Genomic DNA, 24,394 nt, shown 5'->3' with positions numbered 1-24,394 from the left:
CAATAAATCAAAAAAATTAGCCGGGCGTGGTAGCGTGTGCCTGTAGTTCCAACTATTTGGAAGGCTGAGGTGGAAGGCTCGCCGGAGCCCAGTAGGTCGAGGCTGTGATGGAGCTTGCCACTGCATTCCAGTCTGGGCGACAGAGTGAGACTCCAACTCAAATTAAAAAAGAAATATGATATTTCCAATACTGACTGTTACTGACCTACAAAAATGGTAATTTCATGTGATTCAACCTAATCTAACTTATGACTGTACCTATAATAGTAGATACTTACATTTTTCTCTTTTCATTTTTCTCTTAAAGATCCTGACAATTTAAGTGACTCTCTTTTTTCTGGTGATGAGGAAAATGCTGGGACTGAGGAAATAAAGAATGAAATAAATGGAAATTGGATTTCAGCATCTTCCATTAATGAAGCTAGAATTAATGCCAAGGCAAAAAGGCGACTACGGAAAAACTCATCCCGTGATTCTGGCAGAGGCGATTCGGTCAGTGACAATGGAAGTGAAGCCCTTAGAAGTGGAGTAACTGTGCCAACCAGTCCAAAGGGAAGGTTGCTAGATAGAAGATCCCGATCTGGGAAAGGAAGGGGACTACCAAAGAAAGGTTGGTATATATCATGTCCAACAGATGAAAAATAAACAAATGGAAAGAATTGTCTTGTTTTTATACTATAATTTCCATGTTCTAAGAATGAGAGAAATTTAAATAATGATAATATAAGGTTTTATGGTTTGTATATTTTTAAATATCACAATGAAGACTAATTTTTTTTTTTTTTTTTTGAGTTGGAGTCTCATTCTGTCACCCAGACTGGAGTGCAGCGGCAAACTTCCGGCCACTGCAGCCTCGACCTGCTGGACTCCAGTGATCCTTCCGCCTCAGCCTTCCAAGTAGCTGGAACTACAGGCGCACGCTACCACACCCTGCTAAGTTTTGATTTATTGTAGAGATGAGGTCTCGCCAAGTTACCCAGGCAGGTCTCGAACCCACGAGCTCAGGCAATCCACTCACCTCAGCCTCCCAAAGCACTGGGATTACAGGCTGAGCTACTGAGCCTGGCTGATGAAGCCTAATTAACAAGTTGTTTTGGTCTGAGGGAAAGGTTTTATACTTGATGCAAAATAAAAACCTCCAAAAAGGAAATGTTGGTGACATTGTAGGAATTTAAAAATATATATATATATTTGTCCTTCTAAAAACATTTCAGTAAGTATATGTATAAAAGCAATGATGAAAATTGAATTGTTGGCCAGGCGTGTTGGCTCAGCCTGTAATCCCAACACTTTGGGAGGCTGAGGCGAGGCAAGTGGATTGCCTGAGCTCACGGTTTCGAGACCAGCCCGGGCAACTTGGCGAGACCTCGTCTCTACAATAAATAAAAAATTAGCGGGGCATGGTAGCATGTGCTTGTAGTTCCGGCTACTTGGAAGGATGAGGTGGAAGGATTGTGTGAGCTTAGCGGGTTGACGCTGGGGTGGCCATGGTGTGCCACTGCACTCCAGCCTGGGCGATAGAGTGAGACTCCAATTAAAAAAAGAAAAATTGTTCAACTTTTATTGATTGGTTTTTATATAGCGGTAGAGAGAATTAGCAATGCTGTAAATACTTAAAAAACAATTATTTGTAACATATTACTAGTTGTAAAGTATAGTTTACTGTGTACTTTTTATATCTAACGAGTACTGTATTTGACTTTAAAACATTTGATAATGGTCACTGTTTTTGTTAAATATTTTCTCCCTTGTTGAGTTTTCCATGCCACATTTTACTGGCCCAGAATATTTGTTTTTGTTTTGGTCTCAAGACATAACAAATAAAATTTAGAGCTCAACTCAGTATAATCTCCCTTGAAGTCTGCAGTACAACTATTGTTCAGACCTTTTATTCATTTTTGCTTTATTTTAAAGCACCTGCTTTTTTTTAAATTTCGTAAGCTCTTTCAACTTGATGTTTTTGGAAACAGGTTATAAATTACATACAGTCTAATCATTATTGAAAAGGTGATTTGAATAAAAAGACCACTGGGGAAAAAACTGGAAAAGCAAACTAGCATAGAAATTAAAATGCAGCTTTTTAGCTGTTATTAAACATCTGAACACTTGAAATTATTTCACATTTTAATTAAAATTTATAAACTTTGTGTTCTTTTGTGTTTTAATTCTAAACTTTTTCAGGTGGTGCAGGAGGCAAAGGTGTCTGGGGTACACCTGGACAGGTATATGATGTGGAGGAGGTGGATGTAAAAGATCCTAACTATGATGATGACCAGGTATTAATGTTTAACTTTTAAAAAATATTTAAAATGTTTATAAACTGTTTTGACTTTGTGTTTATAATTTACTCATATATTTGTCAAATCATATGTATGAATGTGTATGTATATATACACATACGCATTCATGATGGGGGACCCCCCCAAAAAATGGAATTTATTTATAAAAAATTGTGTATTCTTACATGTTTAAACTTCAGTCACTTTCACAATACTCTTTGATGCAATGCATCTATTGAGACACTTTTTCCTTTGCTCACAACAGTTCCTGAACTTGTCAATTTTGATACCTTTTATTCTTTCACTTTTTGTTTCACCTCTTCTATATTGGCAAAATGTTTTCCTCTGAGAACTTTTTCATTTGGGAAAACAAAAATGTCACTGAGGGTGAGATTGGGTGAATAGGGAGGGTGGGACATGGGGGTTATACTGTTTTTTGGTCAAAAACTACTGAACACTCAGTGCAGTGTGGACAGGTGTGCTCGTAAATCACTCATCATGAAATGGGCAAACATGTTGAAAGAATCTCCAAAAAAAAAAAAATAGAGTTACCATCTTAAACATAATATTAAAATGGAACCTAATATTTATAATTCTTTTATGATACTCAAAAGAAGATAACATTCTTCTCAATTATCATTACTCTAGAAAGAAACTAGAGAAGCAGACTGCGATATCTCACAACAACAGTAGCTGGTACACTGATGCTGATGGGTTCCTAGAACACTTACCTAGAGGGAGAAGCCTGTACTCCAAGGGAACTGCCCTCCACAGATAATTCTGGGTGTTTTTTGGGGGGTTCCTCTAGTTTCTTTATAGAGTAATGATAATTGAGAAGAATGTTATCTTGAGTATCATAAAAGAATTATAAATACTAGGTTCCGTTTTAATATTATGTTTAAGATGGTAACTATGATACATCTTGTTTTTGGAACATATGAATCTTTTTTCAAAGGGTGATGCTGAGAATGTAAATTTTTAACAGATTTGTGAGAATTTTTAATGGAAAAAAATTCAAATAGAATAGTAGAATTAATCTGTTTGTACTCTTCTCCCAGCTTTACCACTTTCAAGAATTATTAACTCATAGGCAGTCTTGTTTTATTCTGTATCTCCATTTTTTCTCCCCTTTCTGTTGCACCCTCCCCTTTCCATATTTTGGATTATTTTGAAGCAACTTTCAGATGTAATGACATGTTTAAAAAAAATACTGTCTTTGCATAAGTTAAGATATGGTTGTGAGCATTTTAGACAGGAAAGCATTAGAGTATATGATAGACTGTTTTTATTGTGTATTGTTTATGTATGTGTTTAACTTCTTTAATAGTTGAACATGGAAATACTTCTAAGAGAATATGAAGCTATATATATATATATTTTTTTTTTTTTTCTTTTTTTTCTTTTTTTCTTTTTTCTTTTTTAGTTGGTGTTTTACCCTGTTGCCCAGGCTGGAGTGGAGTGGCACACTTGCAGCCACCCCAGCGCCAACTTGCTGGGCTCCAGCGATCATTCCACCTTAGCCTTCCAAGTAGCCAGAAGTACAGGCCACGTGTGCTACCACATCTGGCTAATTTTTGATTTATTGTAGAGATGAGGTCTTGCCAAGTTGTCCAGAAGACAACCCGCAGACTCAGGCAGTCCACTTGCCTCTGCCTCCCAAAATTCTGGGATTACAGGCTGAGCCACTGAGTTCGGCCAGTATATATATTTTAAGCCAGTGGGATTCAAATACTATAGAATCTGTGCTAAAAATTAATTAGTGTTTCAATGTATGTTGTTAGACTGAACCCAGTCGCAAGGTGCAACTATAGTAGGCCCCCATTATCCATGGTTTCACTTTCTGCTGTTTCGTTATCCATGGTTAACTGCTGTTTGAAAATATTAAATGGAAAATTCCAGAAATAAACATTTCATAAGTTTTAAATTGCACACTATTCTGAATAGTGTGATGAAATCTCACATTCTCCAGTTCACCCCGCCCGATCTGCTCAGGATGTGAACCATCCCTTTGTCCAACTTATCCACATTGTATATGTCACTTGCCAGTTAGTCACTTGGGCTCATCTCCTTTGATTGGTTAACATAAGAAAAATCAGCATATATAGGGTTTGGTACTTACTATCTGGTTTTAGTCATTTACTGGAGGGTCTTCACTATGACCCTCATATAAGGGGAGCTCCATTTCAGAGCTTTTTTGCAGGAGAAAGAGGGATGATTTGGTGATGGACATTAATTTTTCTTTTTTAATTTCAGTTGAGGCCAGATGTGGTGGCTCACACCTGTAATTTTGAGAGGTGGAGATGAGAGAATTGCCTGCACCCAGGGGTTTGAGACCAGCCTGGGCAACTTGGCGAGACCTCATTTCTACAATAAATCAAAAAATTAGCTGGGCATGATGATGTGCACCTGTAGTTCCAGCTACTTGAAAGGTTAAGGAGGAAGGATCAACTGAGCCCAGCAGGTCAAGGCTGTAAGGGGCTGTAAGTGTGCCACTGCACTCTAGCTTGGGCAACAGAGTGAAACTCTGACTCAAAAAAAAAAAAAAAATTCTGTTGAACAGTGCTTTTCCTTAGAGATTTTTCAGGCACTACAACATTGATCTTTGCATTATACTTTTATTATGATAATACTATTCATTAAGGCTTTGGTTCCTGTTTCATTTTTTTTTTTTGGAAAGTGAAATTTTAGTGAAAATACCATATATTATAGGAAGTCATCTTAAAGCTTTTTGGTCACTGAGAGATTGGTTTTTGAGAGTGATATAAAAAATTAAGATATGGGGGTTGGGAGCAAGTCATATATTTGCTGTGGTTAATGGTTCTAATCTGTATATTGGCTTACTATATTAAGATTTTGTAAAAGGGCAATAGATTCTATTTTAATGTAAGTGATCAAAATATATAGCATGTCTTTATCTTGCCATAAATGGGGCTTGCTTACAAGCTTGAATATACAGCAATTTCAGTTTATCCAAATTTTGTTTTTTATAACTCTTTCTCCCTTTTCCTATCGCAGGAGAACTGTGTTTATGAAACTGTAGTTTTACCTTTGGATGAAAGAGCATTTGAGAAGACTTTGACACCAATCATACAGGAATATTTTGAGCATGGAGATACTAATGAAGTAGCGGTAGGTTTAAAGTTATAAGTCTTATTTATTTAATATGGGAGAGAAAATACCTCTGTAAACAAAACATATCTAGAATGATCTTGGATAACTGAATAAATTTAAGCATATTCTTTTTTTTTTTTATAAGTTGGAATCTCACTCTGTTGCCCAGGTTGGAGTGCAGTGGCACGCTCATGGCCACCCCAGCATTGACCTGCTGGGCTCAGGCGATCCTTCTGCCTCAGGCTTCCAAGTAGCTGGAACTACAGGTGTGTGCTACCACGCCCGGCTAATTTTTTGATATATTTTTTTAAATTGTGAAGATGAGGTCTTGCCAAGTTGCCCAGGCCATTCTCGAACTGCAGGCTCAGGCAGTCCGCTCACCTCGGCCTCCCAAAGAGCTGGGATTACAGGCTTGAGCCACCATGCCTGGCCACATAAGTGAATTTCTAACTAAGAGTTGGAATAAAATCTTACTACATTAAACCAACTGTTAATTTATTTGGGATCTGATGTGAGCTATGTGCCATTTCTTTCCCTAAAAAATGGCACAATGCAGTCTTTTTACAATTGCAGTTTATACATATAGGGATTTATAACATCAACTTTTATAACTTATAAAATATAATTTTAGTAGTTTCAGGGAATTTATGACCCTCTGAAACCTCTTCAGGGACCTCAGTCAAGAATGCCTGACTTAATTTAATTTTTTTGGTATTTATTTCAGTGTTCAGGACTAGAATATATTTTTTCTTTGTGCTTTATCCACATGCAAAAAAAACACTGATAAAAAGATTTGAAAAAGAATGTATACAAAAATTAAGATAAATCGTTTTAGAAACATAATTTTCATGTTAATAATGAATTGTTCATAAGGTAAACTAGAAGGGTGAAATACAATTATTGGTCTAGTTAGGATTACTGGGTTAAAGTAATACAATTGTAACTTTTTAGAAGACTGATAATTTAGATTCTTAAAATTCAGACTGGACTTATTGATTTGTCTGATTTTGTGAGATTTGGTATCTTCGGTTTTGTTGGATTTGAATATAAAACAAATATTTTTTCAGTGCATACCATCCCAAGGAATTTGTGATAGATGATTCCTGTCCTTTTGGAGCTTAGTCAAGTGAAGGAAATGATATGAAAACAGATTATTAAAATATGTAAAGCATTCTATTATAGAGGAGAAGTTTAAGTCCTGTGAGAACAAGGACTGTTGAAATCTGGGTGTCTACCTAGCACAAGGCCAATTATATACTATGTATCTATTAAGTAGTACTTTCATTAAAGAGGAAGGCAGTCTGAGTAACTCAATTAGACTTTAGCCTCTAGGGTCAGATTGCTTGCATTCCACTTTTAGCTTGGCTACTCAAGCTGTGTGCCCTCAGCCATTACTTAATTTTTCTATGCTCTGGGAATGATGGGTATGATAATTTAATACTCGAAAGGTTATTTTGAGAATTTTTTTTTTTTTTTTGAGTTGGAGTCTCACTGTGTTGCCCAGACTGGAGTGCAGTGGCCGCTCCCGGCCACTGCAGCCTCTACCTGCTGGGCTCCGGCGATCCTTCCGCCTCAGCCTCCCAAGTAGCTGAATTACAGGCACGCGCTACCATGCCCAGCTGATTTTTTGATTTATTGTAGAGATGAGGTCTCGCCAAGTTACCCAGGTGGGTCTTGAACCCGCGGGCTCAGGCAATCCACTCACCTCAGCCTCCCAAAGCGCAGGATTACAGGCTGAGCCACCGAGTTCGGCTATTTTGAGAATTAAATGAAATAATATAAACACAGTGGCTATTATAATGCCTGATACATTATAACTAGTCAATAAGTATTAGCCGCTACTATTATGTTTCTAATAGGAAATTTTAACTTTATCCCAGCGTTTAAACTAATAATTCCATTTAAAAGCAGTGGCTTAAGATCTTATTTTAAACTTTATATGAAACTGTAAAGTGATTTTTTGTTTCAAGAGAAAGCTTTGAAGAAAAATATAATACAAACAGCTTATGATAATGTAAAATGGATTTCTCCACACATTCTCATGAAACAATATTCTTAAAATTAATACTAATAGATTGTAAGCCAGAAGGTTAGTTAGAAACACCAGACTTAGCAATATTATGTAGCTAGCTTAATCAATTATAGTCATGCACTGCATAATAACATTTTTGTCAACCACAGACCATACTATGGTGGTCCCATAAGATAATACTGTACTTTTATTGTACATTTTCTGTGCTTAGATATGTTTAGATACACAAGTACCTTCCATGCCTACAGTATTCAGTACAGTAACATGCTATACAGGTTTGTAGACTGGGAGCAGTAGGATCTACCATATAGCCTAGGTGTGTAGCAGGCAGTGCCACCTAGGTTTGTGTGAATATACTTTATGATGTTCTAACAATGATGAAATCACCTAAATAATGAATTTCTCAGCGTGTATCCAAGCTATTGAGTGACACATGACTATTTTAAATGTAATTCACATTTTTGAAATTAGTGATGTTCAAGTAGTTAAAACTTGACAAGGTGGATGAATGTCTGGTTTACAAGCAGTGAAAGGTATATTTATTCTATCCCCCAAAACATGACTGCATCTCTGACTGTTTCCAAAGAGGGAGAGAGAATGATATATACTGGGGTGCCAAAAAAAGTATACACGTTTTAGGAGATGTTATCTTTGTATTACTTTTTGAAGTTTAATTGAATTATGGTAGCATTGTGTAGTATGACATTTACTCAAAAGATAGCTTTAATCGAATGAATGCTGGCATCACCATATGATAGGACAGTCAAAGAAAATGGCAAAAGGATGGTGGTTGTTTGAGGAGTGCAAGACCATTTTGAAGTGGTATTTGAAATTCAAGAACATTGTGGAAGTATGACGATGGAGGTGTGAATATGCAGCAGAACCTCCAACACACCTAACAATTGGCCATGTTTGTGATCAATTTGAGATGCATGGTACTATGTGTGATGTGCACAAGGGAAGATCTGGGAGGCCTTGCATGGCAACAAGTCCTGCTTCTTCTGCTATGGTGTTGGAACAGTTTACATACTTGCCACAGAAGTCTACCAAATAATGTGCACTTGAGACAAGAATTAGCAGAACAAGCACATGACACATTCTTAAAGTAGCAAAATGGAAAGTTTTTAATCCCAAGATTATTATTACCAAAATGTATATACATTTTTTGGGCACTCTCTGTAGATAGCCTGATTTTTCAAAAATAAAATTTTATTGCACATAGTATAATATATTTTTAAAAATTAATTAATTGTCATTTTTTTTGCATAGGAAATGTTAAGAGATTTAAATCTTGGTGAAATGAAAAGTGGAGTACCAGTGTTGGCAGTGTCCTTAGCATTGGAGGGGAAGGCTAGTCATAGAGAGATGACATCTAAGCTGCTTTCTGACCTTTGTGGGACAGTAATGAGCACAAATGATGTGGAAAAATCATTTGATAAATTGTTGAAAGATCTACCTGAATTAGCATTAGATACTCCTAGAGCACCACAGGTTTGTATGATTCTTCTTTTTCATTCCCTCCTGCCATTACACTTCCAATTGTAGAAATAATAAATGCTCCCAGGAAGTTTTAGTAGATGAAGGGAAATGGCCCATATTTCCTACCACACAAAAATAGGCGTCTAACATTTGGGGCTTATTTTTTTTCTAAAGCATAGTCTTCATCACACTACAAAGTCAATATTTTAATCTTATGTTTTCCCCCATGATCTATATAGTTTTTAGGTCTTTTTTGGCCATATATATAGTTTCTATTGTATGCATAGTTAGGCTGTTTTATTAGCTAGAATTTTGAAAAATGTAGGTTGTCATAATTGAATTTGCTTGACAAATGTTTATTATAAAAAGTCATAAATAGGACTGTTGCTTTGAAAACATGAAATTGTGTTATTTAATTATTAAAAATTTAGTCATGTTAGGAGTACTTTATTTAAGCATCAATTTAGAAATAGAATATAGGCAGGTCAGTTCTTAAATGCTGTTTTGATTATACTTGACTATGACAGACAATAGTCTTTATATGGTATTAAGTGGTGATTCAAATGTGGATTTTTTTTTTTTCCTATTTATACTAATGCACATAATTTTAAAAAAGATTATAGGATATTTGAAAAATAAAGCCAAAAGAAAGAAAGCCTAACAAAAATGACCACTGGTAACATTTTGGTGTTAGGTTTTCCATTCTGCTATCTTTGGGTATAGCTTTCATACATCCTTACTTTTTTTTAATTAAAAAAATAGAGTCATATAGTGTGTTATTTTGTAAACTTGAATTTTCTTACAGAATAAAATGCTAAACACTTTCCCCATAGTGTACCATCTTTTTTATACACACACACACACACACACACACACACACACACACACACACACACACTCACTGTTTAACTACATTTTTATTGTTGGGCACTAAAGCTATTTCTAATTTTTATAATAATGTTATGAATATACTTTCAGATAAATATTTCTACACAACTTTTTCTCCATAAGATAAATTCCCTTAATCAAACAGTTTTCTGAGAAAACCTTGTCTGTGTGTGTGTGTGTGTGTGTGTGTGTGTGTGTGTGTGTTTTTAAAGAGGCTTCATTTGACCCTAAGTCATTCATTTAACAATGAACAGGGGAGCCTTATCTATAATTTTATTTTGATTGTATACTATGTATTAGGCAGTGTGCAAGGTGTTGGGAAATCAGCAGTGAGCAAAACAGATGTGGCCCTCACTCTGATGGCACTTAACTTGAAGGTTAAGTTGTGGGAGTGTATACCAGACATAACTAACAGTTACTAAAATAGGTGTTTTTTTGAATATTCCAATGTCATTTAGGTATTGATTATGTAGTTCAACCATTCATGAGTTTAGAAATTATGTCCTATAGAAGTTTATTGTAGATTTTTTTATATAGCTCTCTCTTTTTTCTTGTTATAGTTGGTGGGCCAGTTTATTGCTAGAGCTGTTGGAGATGGAATTTTATGTAATACTTATATTGATAGTTACAAAGGAACTGTAGATTGTGTACAGGCTAGGTAAGTAAATTTATTTTCCTACTTAGAATTTAAAAATGAGGAAATTGTACAAGATCCTGTTGAAGTGACATTTGCATTAATCAAATTGTGCACATCTGTTTGTCACTTGTCTGTATTCTTCACTGTTAAAATAAAGTGGAGAGATTGTTGGCATGATAGGAAAAGGAAAAAGTACTGTAATGCAGTACTATCATGGGTTGTAGCTAATTCATTAATTACCTTCATATCAGGCCACTCTTTTCTGGGCCTCAGTTTACTTATAAAATGAAAACATTGGCCATAGAATTTTTTTTTAAGGTCCCTTTAGGTTCTACCATTCTGTAGTTATTTAATATATTCTAATAAGATAGACGGCATTAACAGGGGAGCCTTATCTATAATTTTATTTTGTATTTACCTACTGTAGAAATCTTTTCTTAGAAAATAATTGTTTTCACTGTTGTTATTTGGTATAATTAATTATAAGTTAATTACGATATTTTGGAGTTATGTTGTGTGGTTTTTTCCTTAACTTTTTGGAGATTTAGACTTGGATTTAGCCATGTCATGTCTTAGGTTTTCTCAGGTCTAGATTTTTTTTTTGTGGTAGGAGTCTCACTCTGTTGCCCAGGCTGGAATGCAGTAGCATGCTCATGATCACTGCAGCCTCAGCCTGCTGGGCTCAGATCCTCCTTCCACCTCAAGCCTTCCAAGTAACTGGAACCACAGGCATGTGCCACCACACCCAGCTAATTAGTTTATTTATTGTAGAGATGTGGTCCCGCTAAGTTGCCTAGGCTTGTCTTAAACCCCTGGATTTGGGCAATCCTCTTGCCTCTGCCTCCCAAAGTGCTGGGGTTACCGGTGTGAGCTACCACACCTGGCAGGTCTCGGTATTAACTACCTCAGGTCATAGTGGAATGGTCTCCCTGGGTGGGAAAGCATGGATCTCTAGGTAAAAGTTATATATAAAATGTTCCTTTTCAGTGTAGATCAGGTATTTTGTAATATTCTTTGATTTTTCTTGAATGAAAAATGGAACAGAGCCTGAGAATATTAACAAGAGAATCAGCAGTTTTTGCTCCCTTCCTTTTATTTTGAAAAAGTTTTTTTTAAAGAGTTTTGAATTTCTTGTTGATTTTATGTGAAAGATTTGAATGCATATGGTATTTTTGTCAGCTCTATCCATAATTTGGTAAACTTCAGGCATATTCAAGTATAAAAATAAATTTTTTTTTTTTTTGTAGAGCTGCTCTGGATAAGGCTACTGTACTTCTGAGTATGTCTAAAGGTGGAAAGCGTAAGGATAGTGTGTGGGGCTCAGGAGGCGGGCAGCAATCTGTCAATCACCTTGTTAAAGAGGTAATGATTTGGTATTTAGCTTAACATGTGTATTCCACTGAGAGGAATAAACTATGTCTACTAGCTGGTATTTTTATGGACAGAAATTAAGTTTAGTCTTATAACTACAATTGGAATATTGAATAATCTTTTTATATTTGTTTCCATACCTTTTTAAATACTGTAAATTATATAATTGTTATTACATTTTTATTATTTCTCTGACTTAAAAATGGATCTGTTGGCTGGGCACGGTAGGTAATGCCTGTAATCCAGCACTTTGGGAAGCCAAGGTGGGAGAATTGCTTGAGCCTAGGAGTTTGAGACTAGCCTGGGCAACATAGCAAGACCTTGTCTCTACAAAACATTAAAAAAAAAAATTAACCAGACATAGTGGTGCGCACCTGCAGTCCCAGCTACTCAGGAGGTTAAGGCAGAAGGATTGCCTGAGTCCAGGAGGTTGAGCTGTGATTGTGCCACTACACTAAAACCTGTGCAACAGGCTTTTTCTAACTCAAAAAAAAAAAAAAAAGGAACTGTTAAGTTAAAAGGGCTTTCATGAATATTTATAAGAAACTATGTGTGAACTTCAGAGGAATTCCTGAGATCTTTTTGTTAGTATTTAAAACTTTTCAAATTACTGTTGAAATGTGATTTTCTGTTTTGTAACTATTCAAAAATACTTGTTTATATGTGAGCAATTTGAAACTGGGTAGTCTCGGATTCTAAGTTATGAATTATGAGCAAATTAGAGTGGTAGATTTTTATGAGGAAGTTCACTACCTGTATGCATACTTGGGAAGAAAAATTAATTTATTGCATTAAAATGCCATATATATTCCCTACAGATTTTGTTTTTGACTGTAACGTGGTAGTACATTAGCAAGAAACCAAATATTCAGTCTCCTTATCTGCAGATCTGTAAGAAAAGGCATATACCTAGAAGATTTATAGTTCATGTGCCTCTGAGTTTTAGTATAATCTTTTCATGTGACTATAATTTTGGATTTAATTTAATTTAATTTAATTTAAGTTTTTGAGTTGGAGTCTCACTCTGTCACCCAGGCGCACTCATAGCCACCCCAGCGTTGACCTGTGATCCTTTCGCCTTAGTCTTCCAAGTAGCTGAACTACAGGCGTGTGTTTCCACACCTGGCTAATTTTTGATTTTTTTTTTTAATTGTAGAGATGAGGTCTCCCCAAGTTGCCCAGGCTGGTCTCGAACCCATGGGATTAGGCAATCCACTCGCCTCAGTCTTCCAGAGTGTTGGGATTACATGCTGAGCCACCAAGCCCAGCCTAATTTTGGATTTTAATAAATCTTTTAATGACATCTGTGTATGTGTGTAGCTTAAGTGTTAAGGAATTTCAAATGTAGTTAGTCTTGACCATTTTTGCTATTATCTATGTTAAAATAGGTGAATCAATATTTGTAATGTCATGATTGCAAATACGTTTTTCTAAAAATTAAAGAATTATTAGAAAAACTTGGCTGGGTGCTGTGGCTCAAGCCTGTAATCCTAGCACTTTGGGCGGCTGAGGCAAGAGGATTACCTGAGCCTGAGGGTTTGAGACCAGCCTGGGCAACATGGTGAGATGTCATCTTTACAATAAATAAAAAAATTAGCTGGGTGTGGTAGCACATGCCTGTGATTCGTGCTACTTGGAAGGCTGAGGCAAAAGGATTGCCGGAGCCCAGCAGGTCAACGCTGGGGTGGCCATGAACGTGCCACTGCGCTCCAGCCTGGGTGATGGAGTGAGACTCCAACTGAAAAAAAAATAAAAGAATGAGGTATAAAAATAGTCCAGATGGCAGGACAACTAGGGAAGAAAAATAGATGAAAGGCATCCAGATTTGAAAGGAGGAGGTAAAACTTGCTCTAGTTCTATTCCCAGATGACATGATCAGTATACAAAAAGTTGAATGAATCCACAAAATAACCCCCCAGAAAACAAAACGAAACCGTTAACTAAAGAAATCAATTCAGCAAGGTTGCAGGATACAGTTCTATTTGCAGAAGCAATTAATGATCTGAAATGAAATTAATTGCATTAACAATAGCATCAAACACTTAAAACAAATTTAACAAGAGTAATACTAATCTTACACACTGAAAACTGCAAAACATTGTTGAAAGAAATGAAGACCTAAATTAAAGAAGACCTAAATAAATAGAAAGGTACTCTATGTTTATGGATTAGAAGACTTAATAGTGTTAAGATGGTAATACTCCCTAAAATTAATATTTTGCCATACTTCCAAATTGTTTTATGGTGTGTAGATTATTTCTCAATTAAAAAGAACAAGATAAACATTGAAATAAAATTAGCAATATATGAGTTTAAAGTTGACATTACTTTGGATATTCATTTACATGAAAGGAAGGGTTGAATCAAAGACGACTTTTAGAAATGTATGCTTGTATTTATAATTTATCATTCTCAAAAGTGCATGGTACTCAATGAGGAACATTTATAAAATACCTTTTAAGTTACAGAGCAAATGTTAAAATGAAGTAATATAATTTTTTTTTTTGAGTTGGAGTCTCACTCTGTTGCCCAGACTGGAGTGCAGTGGCACACATGCTCACTGCCACCCTAGCATCAACCTTCTGGGCTTTGGTAATCCTTTCGCCTCAGCCTTCCAAGTAGCTGGAACTACAGGCGCGTGCTACCACACCTGGCTAATTTTTTGTTTATTGTAGAGATGATGTCTCCCCAAGTTGCCCGGGCTGGTCTTGAACCCATGGGCTCAGGCAATTCACTTGCCTTGTCTTCCCAAAGTGCTGGAATGACAGGCTGAGCCAGCGAGCTTGGCCATAATTTAAATAACAAATACAGTCATATACTGCATGATGATATTTTGGTAAATGTGGGTCTGCATGGGACAGTGGTGGTCCCATAAGATTATAAGCTGAGAAATTTTTATCACCTAGTGATGTCGTAGCCATTATAATGTAACACAGTTACTTATTTTTAAATATAAATTTAGTGTAACCCGGGCTCGGTGGCTCAGCCTGTAATCCCGCGCCTTTGGGAGGCTGAGGTGAGTGGATTGCCTGAGCCCACGGGTTCGAGACCCGCCTGGGCAGCGAGACCTCATCTCTACAATAAATCAAAAAATCAGCTGGGCATGGTAGCGTGCACCCGTAATTCCAGCTACTTGGAAGGCTGAGGCGGAAGGATCACCAGAGCCCAGCAGGTCGAGGCTGCGGTGGCCGGGAGTGGCCACTGCACTCCAGTCTGGGCAACAGAGTGAGACTCCAACTCAAAAAAAATAAAAATAAAAAATAAAAAAAAAAAATTTAGGGTAGCCTAAGTTTATAGTGTTTATAAAGCCTACAGTAGTATACAGTAATGTCCTAGGGCTTCATGTTTACTCACTGACTCACTCCTAAGTAACTTCCAGCCCTGCAAGATGTATTCACGGCTAGTGCCCTATACAGATGTACCATTTAAAAAATCATTTAATACTGTATTACTCTACTTTTTTTATATTTAGATTTGTTTAGATACACAAACATATCTAAATGGTGTTCTGTTGAGATGTTGGAACACATGGTATTTCAGTTGCCTATATTATTCAGTACAGTAAACATGTTGTACAGGTTTATAGCCTAGGAGTAATAGGCTCTACCCTATAGCCTAGGTGTATAGCAAGGCTGTGCTATCTAGGTTTTTGTAAGTACACTCTGTGGTGTTTGTATCATAACAAAAATGCGTATTGCAATTTTCACAATGTACCCTTGTCGTTAAAAGATGCATGACTATATTAATTTGTAATTATAAAGTAAAAATACTTTATTCAAATGCTATGCTTTAAATATTTACTTTCCTAAAGCATGACAGCAATTAAATTTTACTTCATTTTTTCATGACAGCAATTAAATTTTACTTCATTTTGTATGAAAATACATTGTAAAAATTGGAAGTAGAAGACACTTAAATACAATTATTTTATTCAGTTAGCCAATATTCACTGAGTGCCCATTAGATGCAAATATGATTTCAACAGGCACTGTATAGGGAAGAACAAGTCTAGTGGAAGCACTTACGCTGAAAAACTTTTCCCACTTTTTCTAGATGTTAATATGCAAGTTTGAGCAGGAAAGTCAAGGCTTGTCTCTTTAGCCAGAACTGGAAGCTGAATTATTGATGAATGTTTTAGATAATGGGTTTCATGTCCTCAGTTGAAAAGAAAAGAGAAACTGTATGGAAATCTTTGCCTTGTTTATTAATGCTCTATTAACATCTCTCGTTTTTTGGCTTGCAGTGCACTATTAAAATCATCCTGTGAAGTATTTTGTGCCACTTTCAAAATACATATTGAGACTTTCAGTTAGTGCCCTCTAGTGGTGCTTAAAATCCTTTGTTTTCAATAGAGAGCACTGAAGCATGATGGTTTCAACACAGGCCATGTACATTATAAGCCTACTAATAGATTTCAGTGATTGTTTAGACACACTGAAGCACAGCATTTGCTTCATAATTATTAACCACTTAAAATTGAAAGTTTATTTTTTAATTATGAAAAAATTATGATAGTACCATGTCAAATCTTGTTTGTTCTTAGATAGCTATTTTTGAACTGCTATTGCATCATGTAATATATTGGAATGAGTGCAGATAATCCTTTAGGCAAGCACAATTTTTAAAAAATCAGGAATTCTAACACATCTCAACTTTTAAATCTAATAGATTGATATGCTGCTGAAAGAATATTTACTCTCTGGAGACATATCTGAAGCTGAACATTGCCTTAAAGAACTGGAAGTACCTCATTTTCACCATGAGCTTGTATATGAAGTAAGATTGCCTTGCCAGGCCAAAGAGAATTATTAAGTGTTCCTTTTTGCACCACAATGACTTAATGTTTCTTTAATAACATATAAGGGGAGACCCCCAAAACACCAGAATTGATTTGTAAAAAATTGTGTATCCTTACATGTTTACATTTCAGTCACCTTCAAAGTACTTTCCGTTTGATGCAATATACCTATCATGATGCTTTTCCCACTGCTCAAAACAGTTTTTGAACATTAGTCAGTTTTGATGGCTTTTAGTGCTTCTGCCATTTTTTGTTTGACTTCTTCCACATTGGCAAAGCGTTTCCCTTTGAGGAATTTTTAAATTCTGGGAAACAAAAAAATTGCTTGGGGTGAGATCAGGAGGGTGGGGCACGGGTCATTGCCTTTTTTGGTCAAAAGCTGCTGAATAGTCAGCAACGTGTGGGCAGTTGCACTTGTAAATCACCCATCATGACTTGGACAAATGCATTGAAATAATCTAAAAAAAAAGAACTGAAGCCGAACATAGCCTCTCACAACGCTAGCTGGTACACTAATGCTGATGGGTTCCTAGAACACTTACCTAGTGGGGGAAGCCTGTAATAAAAGAGGCCTGCCCTCCAAAAAATAGTTCTGTTTTTTTTTTTTTTTTTTTTTTTGGGTCCCCCCTCATACATCCTTTTTTTTTTTGAGTTGGAGTCTCACTCAGTCGCCCAGACTGGAGTGCAGTAGCCGCTTCCGGCCACCGCAGCCTTGCCTCCTGGGCTCCGGCAATCCCTCCACCTCAGCCTTCCGAGTAGCCGGAATTACAGGCATGCGCTACCACGCCCAGCTGATTTTTTGATTTCTTGTAGAGATGAGGTCTCGCTGCCCAGATGGGTCTCGAACCCGCGGGCTCAGGCAGTCCACTCACCTCAGCCTCCCAAAGGTGCGGGATAATAGGCTGAGCCACCGAGCGCGGCTCATACATCCTTTTTTTAAAAAAAAAAATATTAAGGGAGGAAGTAGTTTCCAAATTTTTATGATTATAAAATCATATAAACATTACATATTAGAAAAGAGGCATCTAGTACATTTTAGGATCAGTTTCTTACATGAATTAATGACCAAAAATTGATTCATTTAATTTTTAGGCTATTGTAATGGTTTTAGAGTCAACTGGAGAAAGTACGTTTAAGATGATTTTGGATTTATTAAAATCTCTTTGGAAGTCTTCTACCATTACTGTAGACCAAATGAAAAGAGTAAGTATAACATTTTGAACAACTTTTAGGCTTATATCTGAAATATATGATTGAATAAAGATTACAAATTGTTAATGAAATTTTCTTTTGGGTATTTGTAGTGTTATTAAGCCTATAGATTTTTGTTTACTTTTTTTTTTAATAGTAGTGTTTGAGGTTTGAACCTCTTGAAGCCATTTCTTGGAAAGTAACTGTTCAGTGGGGTTTTTTTTTTTTTAACCTAATTTAAAAAATGTGATTATGTATTATTCTTCCTTAAGGGTTCAGTTTCTAAGATATGATAATTTAAATTTTATATCTAGAGAGAAACATGATTCTTTAAGAAATTATACTTTAAATTACTTTTCCCTATTAAAAATTGTTTTGTTGAAATGTTTGTCAAGTTATTTGCCTTGTATTTTTTTTAAGAAGGTGCTAAATGTTTACAAACAAGTAGATGGGAAAGCACTTTGCCTAATGTCTGATATCTGCCTGCAGCTTTTTTGAGAAAACAGTTTTAAAGAACATGTTGTGTAACAGGTCTATTTTCTTTTTTTGAGTTGGAGTCTCTGTCGCCCAGACTGGAGTGCAGTGGCCGCTCCCGGCCATTGCAGCCTCGACCTGCTGGGCTCCGGCGATCCTTCCGCCTCAGCCTTCCAAGTAGCTGGAACTACAGGCATGCGCTACCATGCCTGGCTAATTTTTGATTTATTGTAGAGATGAGGTCTCGCCAACTTGCCTAGGCAGGTCTCGAACCCGCGGGCTCAGGCAATCCACTCACCTCAGCCTCCCAAAGAAGCGGGATTACAGGCTGAGCCACCGAGCCCGGCTACAAGTCTATTTTCTATGCTTTTCAAGGTTCTAATCTGACTTCACTTTAGCCATATGAACATTTGGATTTAACTATAGGTTGATGACATAGTGATAGATTATTTTATGGCATGTATTTTATATTGGCTAATAGCTTATTTATAATTTCATTGTTTTAGGGTTATGAGAGAATTTACAATGAAATTCCAGACATAAATTTGGATGTTCCACATTCATATTCTGTGCTTGAGCGGTTTGTAGAAGAATGTTTTCAGGCTGGAATAATTTCCAAACAACTCAGAGATCTCTGTCCTTCAAGGTACTTTATTTTAAATACTACTTTCTCAATATACTGGGTGATGTGCTTGGGAAAGTTAAGTGCTGAGATAGTTTTCTATCACTCAAGCTCTTTTTTTGTTTTTGTTTTTTTTTGAGTCAGAGTCTCACTCCGCCCAGACTGAGTGCTTTGGCACACTCACGCCCCACCTGCGTAGACCTTCTGGGTTCTGGCGATCCTTCTGCCTCAGCCTTCCAAGTAGCCGGAACTACAGGCTTGTGCTAACATGCTTGGCTAAGTTTTTGATTTATTGTAGAGAGAGGTCCCGCCAAATTGCCTGGGCTGGTCTCGAACCCGTGGACTCAGGCAGTCCACTCACTTCGTCCTCCAAAGTGCTGGGATTACAGGCTGAGCCACTGAGCCCAGCCCCATTCAAGCTCTTTCAGAGAAATATCTTCCCTGAAGTCACTGAAGAGCAAGAATTATGTCTTGAGTTTATGGAGAAACAAGGGCAAAGTTTGTTTTTCCCCTTTGTAAATCTATACAGGACTACCTTATGAAGTTTCAGTTATTTGAAGGTAGGTAATTTTGTGGAGCAGTTTTTTTCCCCCCCTTTTTTTCTCTACTTGGTATCTCACTCCATTGCCCAGGCTGGAGTACAGTGGCACGCTCACAGCCATCCCAGAGTCGACCTGCTGGACTCCAGTGATCCTTCCACATCAGCTTTCCAAGTAGTCGGAACTGCAGGCGCATGCTACAACGCCCAGCTAATTTTTTGATTTATTGTAGAGATGAGGTCTCACCAAGTTGCCCAGGCTGTTCTTGAACCCGTGGGCTCAGGTAGTCCTCTCACCTTGGCCTCCCAAAGTGCTGGGACTACAGGCTTGAGCCACCGCACCCTGCCAAGTCGTTCTTTTTACCAGGCTTGGTTATAAGCAGTGTCAGTGCTATAACTGAGTAGGTATTAACACTAATATGATGAGGAAATAGAGGCTTAGGAAGGTATAATGTGCCTTTTCTAAGGCACAGCTTGTACGTGGTAGAGGCAGACTTTTTCTGGCTTCAGAGACCTAGGCTATTTCTTTGAAGGTATTGATATTTATGCTTAGGATGTAACTCTTAAGGAATTGATATTTGTTGTTAAAGCTAATAATGAAGCTTATAATGTAATAGACATAAATGTTTAGTAATAGCTAAACTTCTTGATTGTGTGGGTCAGTTTTATATACTTTTTGGTAATTTTTTTATCTAAAATTTTTTTTTAAGCTTTGAGTATTTTTATTTACATGCATTGTGAGAATTAAATCTCAGAAAAAATATTCTTGGTAGGGACCTTTGCTCTAGAAAGTTTAGAAGCTATTGAGAGGAAAAGAAAGTGATAGAAGATGATAGTTTAATGGTTTTACTAGAAATGTTGGAAATGTAGATCTCAGCTTGGTGATGGCAGCATTTATATACTCTTGTGCCAAGTGGTGTGTATCAGTAAAAACTCTCAACTTTGGCAGGGCTTCTTGTTATTGACTGCTTTATTCCCTACCTTAGTCTCATAGTATGTAGTCTGAAGCCTTTATGTTCTAGAAAATGTAGCTGGTTTCCACTTTACCTTAATAAGTAAAAGGGGTTGATATCCTGGTACTGGCTTTTTAAAAAGTTTTTCAGCTTCTATCTGGTTATTTCTATGGTGGCTTTGCTTTCAAGGGTCATTTGAAAAGATACCCAAACTTTTCATGTATACCATACAGCTTTGATTTGTGCCCTATTTTTGTTTATTTGTTTGAAGTGCACATTTGTGTGTGGTCTCACATGCTTGTGCATGTTGGTCTAGGACCAGAAAGTAAGGGCTAATCTTGCCCAAGCTCTACTTCTCACTCATTGCTTTAGGCTACTGGCCAGTGTCTTCCTAGGCTGTTGCTACTACTTGTAGCTACAATGTGGTTACATATAGAGCAGGGTTTCTTGAGTCTGAAATAGCAGGAATCTGAAAATGAGGGCATAGACTGGAATTAATTATATTTATATTTTTGCATTTCAAGTTATGGTTTTTCTACAGTTGATAAAAATTTTTTAAAATTGTTAAATATACATACTACAATAGGTTCCATAGCTCTAGTATATGTAATTTAAAATTCCTGTTTGGCTTTCAAATAATAGTAATGTAGGAATAAATGTTAAATTTTTAAATAGAATATTTGCCTTAGTTTTATATTTTAACTTCTTTTAACATGACTTCATTTAGATAATGAACTTATTTCAATAATTAAACTTTTTTATAAATAAAACCTTAGATTTGATGTTTTATGCCAAAATGTATAGCAGGGAAAGAGTCTTCTTCAAAAGAGAGGCATACTGACTTTAAAAGAAAAATGACAGTGAAACCCTTCAAAACTCAATGTGTAACCAAAAAATACCAAGTTTTAATTTTTTTCATTGATTATCACCAGAATTTATATCTGTTTTCATGTTTTAAAATTTTTTTTATTACAGGGGAAGAAAGCGTTTTGTAAGCGAAGGAGATGGAGGTCGTCTTAAACCAGAGAGCTACTGAAAATAACTCTTGCAGACTTAGATGTCATAAAAATATATATCTGAATTGTAAAAGTTGTTAGCACAGGTTTTTTTTTTTTAAGCACTTGTTTTGGGTACAAGGCATTTCTGAAATTTTATAAACTTACATTTAAGGGGAATTTTTAAAGGAAATTTTTTTTTTTTGAGGGAGTCAAAGAGGGACAGAAAAGTAACCTCTTCTTAAATGGATTATTCTAATAAGCTACCTTTTGTAAGTGCCACATTTATGACCTAATCATTCCAAGTTTTGCATTGATGTCTGACTGCCACTCCTTTCTTTCAAGGACAGTGTTTTTTGTAGTAAAATCACTGGTTTATACAAAGCTTTATTTAGGGGGTAAAGCTAAGCTGCTAAAACCCCATGTTGGCTGCTGCTGTTGAAATACTGTGCTTTGGGAGTTAAAAAAAAAAAAAAAGTTATTTCTTTGTCTAAAGAATTTTTAAAAAAATGAGTTAGTCATGAGACTTACTCATCTTTCCAGGGAGTATATTGATTGGTCTTAAAAGGCTTGACAATTAAGTAAAAGGTGGCTGGAACATCTATTTTTCTACAAAACTGGAAAAATGAACTTGGTTCTAGAAGAATGTACAACAGAATAAAACATGTGAAGCAGTGTTGATTCTTTATTGGGTGTACATTTATTTTAGGTCTTTAAACATTTTTTAAAATTGCATACAGCAAATTTTAAATCATATAAGGAAGCATATTTGAACCTAATGAATTTAAGCTGCTTTCTTCGAAACTTTTTTTTCTTTGCAAACTTTTAAATTGTAATAACGACAGTATTTTAAGATTATATTGGGGAAAAATACAAGCACACTTTGTTCCACTGTTTGCTGATCTGATGTAGAACTTAACGAAATTAAAAAAAAAAAAATATATATATATAAAATACCTTTCACCATTCTTAAATGCTATTACCAAATAATGGTTGTTAGTGTTATAAAAAGATATTCTTAGACCCGCCTGGGCAACTTGAGGAAACCTCATCTCTACAATAAATCAAAAAATCAGCTGGGCGTGGTAGCGTGTGCCTGTAATTCTGGCTACTTGGAAAGCTGAGGCGAAAGGATCGCCAGAGCCCAGCAGGTTGAGGCTGCAGTGGCCGGGAGTGGCCACTGTACTCCAGTCTGGGTGACAGAGTGAGACTACAACTCAAAAAAAAAAAAAGATATTCTCCAAAGACCCAAAGCTTTACATTTATCCAGTGTCTGAGAAAATACTAGCTACCAATAAATAACAGGTAACTAAAGAATAATCACATTTCTAACCTCTTTTACAGAGCCCAGTTACTCAGCAAGGCCTCAGAATCTATGCTAATTTCAATTAATAGGTCTGTGCCTATTATTGACTGTCGCAAACCAACCAAGAACTATATTCAGAATTTTCAAAGGTATTAAAAGTATACCTATTATAGGTTTAGGTACAGTCTTTTAGAATTAAAACTCCCAAGTTTAATGTTCATATTTACCTCATGGCTTCTTTTAAGCCCATATTACTTAGGGCTATATAGATAATTATAGTGACCATTTTTAGGTTTTTAATTGATACCTGGGTGATAAAGGTAGTCTTAGAATTCTGAAGTCCTTAAAGTTGATGTAATTAAAAGCTTAGCTGACTACAGAATAGGTAATGGTTTCTTAAAATTCAAAATTTATTTCAAGACAGTTTTGTCATTACTGGTAAGGGTCAGTTGGTCAGGTAATACAGCATTAAACATGACATAGCACACAAAATTGGTTATTTTTTTAATTAGATAAAAGCCCAACATAAACACTTAATGCAAGATTGGAATGTACTTTTAGATTCAGGTTTTTAATAAACATGTAAAGATCTCTATATAAAAGTTGCATTTAGCCTAAGAATGTTACCTATAAAACTGATAGCAACAGGAATGGTGAAGGATAACTTAATTTGCAGTTCTAAATACATGAATTGAATAAAATCTCATCAATTTGGTTCAAAGTTTAATTGCTTATGTTCATACAAAGGTGTTTAAATTCAAAATACAATTTTCATCAATCTTGGGTATGTTTGTATTAATATGAATGCTATCAGTTTTATTTTCAAATACTACTTTCAGCATACAGAAGCTCATTATTTTCTAGTTATTGTTAAACAGTAGATAAGGTAAGTTGCTCCCCAGAGTGCTAAGTTATCATTCAATGGGTGATATGTCGTTCTTTTTCTGCTACTTCTTGTTGGTGAATTGTATCCTGTGCTGCTTCATGCATTTTCTCCAATTTTTCCAGAGTCAGAGATTTTAGGGGTAAAAGTTTGGGTTTACACAGCACCATTGTGGTTACATCTTCCACAGACAACTGCCCTAAGTTTAACAAGAAATAAGAATTAATTCAAGGAAGATAACCCAGTTGTTTGATAGTTTGGATTTGCAGCTAGAATTAAGGTCTAAAAAGTAAATCCACTGTCAATGAAAAACTCTTGTACTAGACTGAGTTTTGCTGTGGGATCATAAACATTTCTTTATATTCGGGTGTTCTTGAGGAAGACAAGTTCTGAGCTTTCTTCTCAAGACTAAGGTTACCGTAAGACAACTTCTGTGTCAGATGTTTGATTTTAAATAAGATTTGGGAGATAATGCACAGTGCCCCAAAATATAACAAAGTATGGTATTTAACAGTGTTATTGAGTGTTTAGCTATTCTTAACTGTTGCTTGATTTACGTTTCTTTTTTCCTCCACCTTCAGACCTTAATATTATAAATTCCATTGTTTTTTCTTGGAATTTCATGTTGTAATTGGCAGTCTTAGGTATAACAGGATTTCTAAGTATAAGAAATAATACTTCATTTGTTGTCCATTTACCGGGAAAAACAAAAAAGTGCAAATCTCTCCTTTACAATCTGCTCAGGAGAAAAGTGGACAGTAAATGAGGCATATAGAACACAATAGCTACAGATGTTTAGCCATTAAGCTTGCTGTGTGACACTGCCTATCATTTTAT

The 24,394-nt window shown here is 36.0% G+C and overlaps 2 protein-coding genes across 5 annotated transcripts in view; one reads left to right on the top strand and one right to left on the bottom strand.

Annotated features, from left to right (window-relative positions):
* PDCD4 (programmed cell death 4) overlaps window positions 1-22,056 on the top strand; it is a 31,719-nt gene extending 9,663 nt beyond the window's left edge. For both annotated transcript variants that reach the window (XM_021710864.1, XM_008054943.2), the window contains exons 3-12: window positions 308-610; window positions 2,182-2,276; window positions 5,295-5,408; window positions 8,692-8,913; window positions 10,350-10,447; window positions 11,674-11,788; window positions 16,466-16,573; window positions 17,688-17,798; window positions 18,767-18,906; window positions 21,349-22,056. In XM_021710864.1, the coding sequence (XP_021566539.1) occupies window positions 308-610; window positions 2,182-2,276; window positions 5,295-5,408; window positions 8,692-8,913; window positions 10,350-10,447; window positions 11,674-11,788; window positions 16,466-16,573; window positions 17,688-17,798; window positions 18,767-18,906; window positions 21,349-21,409 (1,367 nt within the window). In that variant the 3' untranslated portion in view covers window positions 21,410-22,056. The remainder of the gene's footprint in view (window positions 1-307; window positions 611-2,181; window positions 2,277-5,294; window positions 5,409-8,691; window positions 8,914-10,349; window positions 10,448-11,673; window positions 11,789-16,465; window positions 16,574-17,687; window positions 17,799-18,766; window positions 18,907-21,348) is intronic.
* BBIP1 (BBSome interacting protein 1) overlaps window positions 1-24,394 on the bottom strand; it is a 60,684-nt gene that overhangs the window by 19,433 nt on the left and 16,857 nt on the right. For 2 of the 3 annotated variants that reach the window (XM_008054939.1, XM_021710865.1), the window contains one exon: window positions 23,155-23,756. The exons of the other annotated variant lie outside the window; for it this stretch is intronic. In XM_008054939.1, coding sequence (XP_008053130.1) covers window positions 23,593-23,756 — 164 coding nt within the window. In that variant the 3' untranslated portion in view covers window positions 23,155-23,592. Of the gene's footprint in view, window positions 1-23,154; window positions 23,757-24,394 lie in introns of those variants that run through there. 3 annotated transcript variants of the gene reach the window in all.

This window comes from Carlito syrichta, unplaced genomic scaffold, assembly GCF_000164805.1.
Source record: "Carlito syrichta isolate Samal-C Ts95f unplaced genomic scaffold, Tarsius_syrichta-2.0.1 Scaffold301619, whole genome shotgun sequence".
NCBI lineage: Eukaryota > Metazoa > Chordata > Mammalia > Primates > Tarsiidae > Carlito > Carlito syrichta.
The sequence above is the reverse complement of the archived record's forward strand: the minus strand, read 5'-3'. Positions and strand labels throughout refer to the sequence as shown.